At 42.9% G+C, this 8,369-nt stretch overlaps 1 protein-coding gene across 1 annotated transcript; it reads right to left on the minus strand.

Annotated features, from left to right (window-relative positions):
* Nucleotides 1-3,255: 3,255 nt before the first annotated feature.
* On the minus strand, nt 3,256-7,396 carry LOC142938036 (m-AAA protease-interacting protein 1, mitochondrial). Its single transcript, XM_076081227.1, has 5 exons — nt 6,855-7,396; nt 6,065-6,136; nt 5,666-5,792; nt 5,272-5,416; nt 3,256-3,898 (listed from the first exon to the last, which is right to left on the minus strand). Exons 1-5 carry the CDS (start codon nt 7,269-7,271, stop codon nt 3,814-3,816), a joined length of 846 nt encoding a protein of 281 aa, XP_075937342.1. The 5' UTR covers nt 7,272-7,396; the 3' UTR covers nt 3,256-3,813.
* Between the last annotated feature and the right edge of the window lie 973 nt (nt 7,397-8,369).

The raw sequence follows: 8,369 nt of genomic DNA on the forward strand, positions 1-8,369 counted from the left end.
TACTCACGATATTTTTACTGGCACAGTGTTTCCTCATCGCTGTCTTAACGATATCTTCACATGACAACCATAATGTGAAAATCTCTGTATTTTGAACCGCCGTTCTCAGTGACCTCAGAGTCAAGTTAAAAACTGTTTTTAAAGAGCAACAAAAAAGACATCTTTTCAATGCTTTTTGAATTTTGTTTGCCTTTGCAAGTGGGACACTTATTTTTATACATAGAGCAATACAACACTTTTTGTCATTACATTGTTGTTCATATGAACTCAGCTACTTTGGATCTGAGTTCCAAAGTAGCTTCTTTGAAGTCCATCCATCCATCCATTATCCAAACCGCTTATCCTGTTCAGGGTCAGCTGGGAGCTTCTTTGAAGTGATGCATTAATATGAGAACTCCCAAGAAACAAGTTTCATTTGAATGTTTTTTGCGTCAGCAGAGTGTGTTTTAGGTATGTGACCTAACCTAATACTGAGAACACCTAATCTATTTGTGCTGTCACATATTCTATCACTGCTGCTATTCTCTTCAACTGACATCAACTTTTATTTCACACTGTTACTGTATCATGATCGTGGTTATGAATCTTTAAACAATAAATGCAGAAGGGGAACACATACAGCTTTAACGGCTAACATCAGATTAATGATCATAAGCATCTATTTGCAGTACCTGGCAGAGGACAATATAGAGAGCCATACTGTACCTCATGCACACATTTCAATATATGGAATTAATTCTTAGTCGGCATCAAGTTGCTCTCATGTGATGACATGCTGGAGAACCGGCCTGCTCCTTCAACTGTGTCTCCATCATTAGGAACCTGTTTGATGTATTACATGCAGTGTTCAAAGTAACAAATAATGCATTATGGAGTATAATATGGGTGGGTTTTCATGTTGAATACAAACCAACCCTCCTCTGATAGCAACCAGGTTCATATTTTCTCACATCTTTTTACATTAGCATGCAGGGAAATGACAAAAACCCACATATTGCTGGAACAAAGCAGAATGTGTTTATCGTTATCTTTAATATGTTCTGTGATTGATTCAAGAGCGTGTGTGCTCTGGTTTTGAAATAACAGATTGTGTTTAAGAGGCCTCAGTTGTGACTTGTTTTGACTCAAACATTCTTTCTTCTGGTCTGAATATTAGAACCAGTTTTCTGTCAACACAAATTTAGAAACTACAAACGCACACAGGAGAATCTCCTGCACATGAGACTGAATAGCATACAGAAATAAACTGGTAAATAGGCTGAAGCTGAGATAAAAAAATTCAAATGAAAACTAATTCTTAAAGTGTTTTATTTAAGCTCCCTGCACAATAGACAACATACACTAAGTATTCAATTAATCACAACACAAAATATTAATAACGCTACAAATTCAGAGATAAACATGTCAGCAAACAAAAGAACTGTTCCAATTACATGTCTGTTTATAGAGTATCAATGTCTATGAAAATGAAAAATACAATTTCATGCACAGCAACAGCTCATTTGTCATGTCAACATCTCATCTGTCTTTTGTTGGAGACAACATGTCATCTTTTGTTGGTACACCTAAGCTGCTGTGAACCAGTGTCACATCTTTAATTGATTGCTTTGGACTTAACAATAACAGTTGGCGTGACCGTAGTAAATACTGAGAGGTACGTTCTTCCTGCCTCATCATTTGTTCGGTCAGAGTTTGATGTCCAAGCATATATTCATCTTGTAATTCTATTAATCAACCTTGAAATGGAAAGTTCTGACAGAGAGAGCAAAATGAATGGATGGCTTCTCGGAGCTGAGACGCGCGCAGACATTCAAACAGACACAGACTTCCAAAGAGGCACGAGGAATTGTTTGCAATCTGTTTCGCTAACCAGATTAATGAAACGTGTTGGCACGCCGCCTCGACTGCTGCACATGTCTGCAGATTACAAAACAGAGAAATCACTAATAAAAAACACCATTAGCTTTTTGTACATTCACCACTTTGTTTTTGTTTTCTTGTTAATTTCCATTAAACTGAGTGATGCACGGGCGTGGCAAATTGTTTAATGTGCTCTCCCCCATATCCATGAGCATATTGACATGTGCTAATGCTAACCGCACTCATTTAATCTCATTAAGACTCTGCGAGATGCTCCACTGGAACCAAAAAATACCCCCACGCAAACTTCCACAGACCACATATTACTATGCAGGAAAATTAGAATAATCCTCAGCGTATTTCATTATGCATGAATTAGCAGCCGCTAATGACAGAATCCTCTGTTTGTCAGATATGTTGTCAACATTAATAATATTGCAGCACGCTTTTAACAGAATGGGATGACACGCAGCATTCACAACGGGATGCTTTTTGACAAGTGACACGTTTCTGGCAGTGACCGTGGGCTCAGACACCGGCTGCGTTAGCGGGAGTTAAGCGGCTGGGCAATGTTTCTGGTAGAATGTGTCACTCTTGCTTGCAGCGATGGAATACAACTATTTTCACTCGTGTTGTCGATCCATAAAGTGCTTTTTCTGATCGCCAAAAACCAAGTACCAGAACATACGCCCCCTCCTGCTTACTATGGAGACTGGATTATCTTGTTGCTTGTTGTTACAAGTACCTTATACATTTACACTAATATATGTGGTCCCTTTTTATATTTCATGTATCGCATGCCGAGAATACAGTTATGAAATACAAAGGGCTTCACCTGTAAATGCTGAGTGCTAATGCAGAGCTTTTACATTAGCTCGCTGATGTCGAGGTCAAAAACTGTACGGAACTTATTAAGGGAGAGAAACCGGAATGTATCAGTCATTTCCTTCTAACCACTATGGTCGACCGTCTCTGAAATAGTTAACCTCCAAAAAGAGAATTTTCTTTTGCGACATGTATTCAAAAAGGTGCACTATGCCATACGCAGACGACAACCAGCCGGAACAAATGGCTCTGTAAGCGAAGAGTATGAAGCGTAGTTCATGGTTGCTGCAGTGAAGCGGGCGCGAGGCGCAAAATGACAAAATCCCGGACTGCACATTGTTCACGGAGGCTCCACACAAGTGGATGCGCCGCTTGGTCGTGCACCTCTGAACTTATGTAAATTGGCGCGCGCTCTGAGCTTTTCAGACATGACTGTCACAAATGGTTCACCGCCATCTGCGGAAGTGCGAGTATAAACAAAGCTTAAGTTCTCACCACTCTGCTCACATACCTGGAGAGGGGTAGAGAAGATTCCTGTGTACAATAAAGGCTCATGGGTAATATTTGGTCTTATGATCAAGCAATTTATTGGTACAACAAACTCAACAGAATTCATTCTTGACCTTGGAAACAGCAGTTTGACCAAAACAAATTAAGGTTCACTCATAAGCTCATTCTGGAACTTTCAGCTGCATCCCGTGGGCTTCCTCAGTGGATAGTTTGTCATGGAGATGGCTCAGTTGTCATCATGTGACCTACAGTAAGAACAGAGCTTCAGTCACGTGACAACAGGTGTTTGTATACATGGTCACTTTTGTCACATGACCATATTTTAGGTCACGTGGTGACATCACCATGACAGCAAAGCAAACCCCATATGCGGAGGAAGTCCAAGAAATGTGGTTGAAAGCTGGATCTGGAGTGAGGTTTTTATTTTTTGAGCAAGAGAGAGGTTTGAGGACAACCTTCAAGTAGTGAGGTAGGTTCATTTATAAAGTTCTGAGGTCTTCAGGTGTTATGTCTCTGGGTCCCGTTTCATGTGATCGGAACACACAGTTCTTCAGTCAGCCGATTCAGCCGAACACTCCTCCCCCGTCGTGTCCTGGTGACGGACAAATGGCCTCGTCATCACTCGGCCAGTTTCCAGTGCCAGTGCCAAACAGTCGTGACCGTCCAGTCCGGAGACGCTCCGCTCGTCAGCTCTCGGTGGAATCTGGAAGGAAAAAGGGGGTCGACGTGTTTAACAGGAGCGGAGTGGACGAAGTGTTTTGAGGCCAATCTTCCTGCTAACATTTCTGACTAAAGAGAGAACGGTTTACCGCTCTTAAACGTTGCCGCGTGAACACAAACGAAACCGAGGGACAAATGCGACAATCGTAGCACATTAGTCCCCCGGAACGGAACAAAGCAAAAACGAACCGCAGGTCTGGAAGACACTCGACTCGAACTAAGTTCTGCTTCTCGTCTCACCTTGAAAACAATGTGGTGAGGATTCTGAAAATAGCTTCCTTATCCGGCCAAACTGTTTTGCTAGCCTACGGGATAACATTTGAAGTGTAACAGGCTTTACTTAGAGGGGATTTCAAAACCTGAAACAATAGGAAAGAGAATCTGGCTAACTAGATAGGTGGGCATTAGGTAGAACAGCCGGCCCATGTGGTCCAGCAACTAACCGGATTACTGATGGGAAATGTAAAGAGGCTTTGACTGTTACATGCACTGGGAGTTGAATTATGTCCCCTTTCTGTTATACAGCAGTGAATCATATCAGGGTTCTTTTTTAAACCCAAATCACAACAACGGAAAGTGATGCAGTGACAGAATTTTACATTTACATTTTTGACAAGCAATCAGAGGTCCTTTTCAGACGGAAACGCAGAACATCGCTGGCTTCATCTAGCTGTGTGGTGACCGTGTGCATTGATGTTCCTCACGGCGTCATTCAGACACGACAGGGTGAGTTTATTAGATATCGAGAAGGAAGGCGATATCTCTCGCTCTCTCACAGCACGGGAGCTTATTTCACAATGTCACAATTTGATCAAGCATGGAGAAAGACAAGACGTTACGACGCCTCTCATGCCATGTGTTTATTTTAGGGATTTCATTCATCCAGTTGGCATCAGTGAAAACTTTTAATATGTAAATAATGGGACAGCTGGTCTGATTACTCTTGTGCTTGTAAAAGATTTTCTTATTTAGAGCTTTTTTACAGTGTGTCTGTTCATATTTGGAAAGTGTGTCTGAACTTACATTATTAAAGTATTAAAGTGAACACAAATAGGATCATAGGAGAGTCTCTCGCTTTTGTTTCCTTTTATTCCAATCAGTGCTTCTAAATATGTCTTCCTCTCCAGTGTATTAGTGGCATAAATCCAGTGAAATAAATGTCACTTTCACTGTTTCCCCAAGTGAGGCATTAAATATTAGATGAACTCTCATCCACCTGAACATGTATTCTCCAAAATAATGCTTTCCAAATCCTGTAGATTTGAACACGACAAAGCCGAACGATACAAGATGTGATTGTGAGTCGTGGTTTTGGACACATGGAGCGTCTGTGCAGACGACATGCGGAGTGCTTACTCATAGACCGCCGTCACTATTCTCCTCTGTGGGCCGCCATCGTCACTGGAGGCCACTTTGAAGATCTTCGTGCCCTCGGGGTCATCGGGCCCTTCATATGTTGACAGGAGCCAGAACCTCATGACCACAAAGCAGAACTTTCTACCTGCGAGAGAAAAAGACAGAAATCTTTAAAAAAAAAAACTGAGGTTATGAGTCCACGGTGCCTTCATGGGGAAGACGGCGGGGACACTTTTATGACATTTGACCAACGTCATCAATTTCAAGAAGCTTGCTCGGGTTATGGAAGACTTGAACGGACTGGAAGGAAACCCTGATGGAATACGTAGTAGTGTCCTGAAATCACTTCTGTCACTCAAGTGTTCTCACGTAACACACGAGGACCAAAACTCACCAAATTTATCAAAGACGACGGACACGTCTTCCGGCAGCATGAATACAATGTCCTCCATTGTGACGGCGAGCTGCTGTCTCTGAGCCTCGCTGAGGGACCGGCACCTCGTCTGGACGTAATCTATCGTCTGAAATGACAAAAGAATTCATCAAAACTAAAACTGACAGCGATAATTAATCATTATCTCCACAAATTCACTACTTTCGATGGTTGCGACTCTTGGCCATGCATTTGCACCTACATTTTTGGGTTATCAATTACATTATAAAGATGTTTATTTAAAATAAAAGTTTGAATAGTATTAGCAGGTAAAACAGTCAGTGGGAAAACATTTACTTCTCATTTGAATTGATCTCCAGTGTGTACATGTAGGCCTACTGTCTGTGCATGACGTGTTACCTCACTGGACACAATCCCCACTAGACTGTGGTATCTGCCACTGGACATCAGGTTGGAGACGTGGACCAAAGCCTGGGATGGATGAGGAACAACAAGGCGATTTATTCACCTGCATCATGGTGGATGATGTTAGTGACTCATGTCGTTATAAGTCCTTTTAGTAGATTGCTCTGGAGCTGTCAATCAAGCAGACGGAGTTTACCCAAGGCAGTTGTTTAAGTGAGCATCTCCATTTTCTTTTCCCAAGAACTTTAAGGACCTCAGCTTTGAGCGCTCAGAAATAATGGAAATTTGAACATTTACAAAGCCGTGACTATGAAAACTCCACCTGCTGATGAAGATCATGTAATACGATCGAAAGCTCCCCAACAGCTACTGGACAGACCTTGAGGTGAGACCGCTTTCTCAACAGGAAGTATTTAGTTTAACGTCGACTGAAAAGTGGTATTTAAGAGTTGCAGTTGATTTTGTAGGTGTTTTCATCCTTTCATGTTAGAAATGTGAAGATAAAACAACTTTAGTCTACATCTTCTAATTCATTCATTCTAGTTTCTCATTTATCTTGTATCCTAGTATGTTTGGCTTCTATAAAAACCCTCGTGGCCATGTCAAAACCTCAGTTTGTTTCATTTAAATCTGAAGAATCACAGGAAGCTTTGAAACCATTTAAACTGTGAAAACAAACAGTAGAAGCCTTCTATCAACCACATATATAGAAAAGTTACCCGGATGTTTAGAACTGATGCAGTTGCAGAGCAGAAGACCTGCTGGTTCTTCTGTCAGTAGTTACCTGCTTTACTCCCGTTTGAAACTCTGCAGAGTTCAAATCTAACTCAAAGTGCAGATCCACGAGATACATGATAACTTTGCACCGGATCCACGTGATCGGGTCCGGGATGCCAACCACGGAGACACCGGGCCGCCCGGCGGAGCTCCCCGGCGGCTCGTCCGGCTGCGAGCCGAACAGCCTGTGTCTCTGAGCGGCGAACACGAACCTCCGCTTGCACAACCTCCGGCCTCGCGCTGCGGGCCCGGACACCCCGGTGAAAGCACGCGCAGGAGGACGCACGCACATCGCCGCCCACTGTCGGTACACAGCCGGCTGCTCGCTGCAGGTCGGGCCCCTCTTCCAGGCGCAGATGCCAGGTGAGCACGTCGCGAGGCCGCCGAGCTCGCGGCGTGCAGCGAGGCTGGTGATGCGCTGCATCAGCGCGAGGAGGACGCAGCGTTACCGGCGGCGTTTGATCCACGAACCGGGGCTGGAGCCTCCATCTTCACCGTTGCCTTTGGTAACCTTACGCAACTCACCCCATGCTGTACCCATAATCCTTATCGCGACTCCGACGTAAACACACATGACTGCTGCCTTCAGGTGCTGTTGGAAATTCAGGAACAATCCACTTTTTTTCTCCACTGCTGGTGGTTGTTTCTGTCTTTGGCTCTTTTTCTGGTGCTATTTTTTATGATTCAATCTTGAGTATATTTTTGAATATTTGTATTAGGTTTTTATGAATATATAATATAATTTTGAATAAACAGATTGTTGCTAATTGTACATGCAACACTATTTGTAAGTACAAACAGATTAGTATAGTATGTATAGTATAGTCTGTCAGTTGTAACAGGATGACTGATTCTCTACAACATGTGATGTGTAAAATATATTTTTATATAACTACATTTCCACAGATTACTTATGGCCACAATTCAGCAGTTCAATCTTCTTCCATTCATTCTGCTGCTGCACACATTAAACAAAGGTCTCATAGGTCAGTATTTGTGCTGATATTCTCTCTTCATGATTGAGTAAGTTTAAAATTTACAGGCAGCACTTAAAGGCAGCAACGTTGCTGTACACACTTTTCCCAGTAGAGGGCGATAGATATCCATTTATCCGCCTCACGTCGTGTGTGTGTTACAAAGTATAGAGGAAGCTAGAAAACAAACTTTGTGTCTGTGCGTGCATGTATTATTATCACGACAAAAGCCAGTGATGTCTGCACACACACACACACACACACACACACACACACAGAACAAGTTGTTCCTTCGGGCCAGCAGTTTCCGCCCAGTCTTTGTTTTTCTGCGCAGGTGCCCCAAAATGATTGTGCGAAAATGTGAAATTTGATCAGCAGACCAAAACATCATTAAGTCCCCGCTGTTCTCGGTGATTACAGGTCAGCGCCGTTTTCTCCCCCCTCTTCAGCGCGCGCTCGCACACACGCGGGCAGACACCTGCGCGCGGCCCCGCCCACCTGAAGTTCTCCCAAACTAATTGTATTTATCAATAATTAGCAGCGCGGCA

This window comes from Anarhichas minor, unplaced genomic scaffold (genome assembly GCF_050575085.1).
Source record: "Anarhichas minor isolate MPS153535 unplaced genomic scaffold, ASM5057508v1 ptg000079l, whole genome shotgun sequence".
In the NCBI taxonomy this organism is placed as follows: Eukaryota; Metazoa; Chordata; class Actinopteri; order Perciformes; family Anarhichadidae; genus Anarhichas; species Anarhichas minor.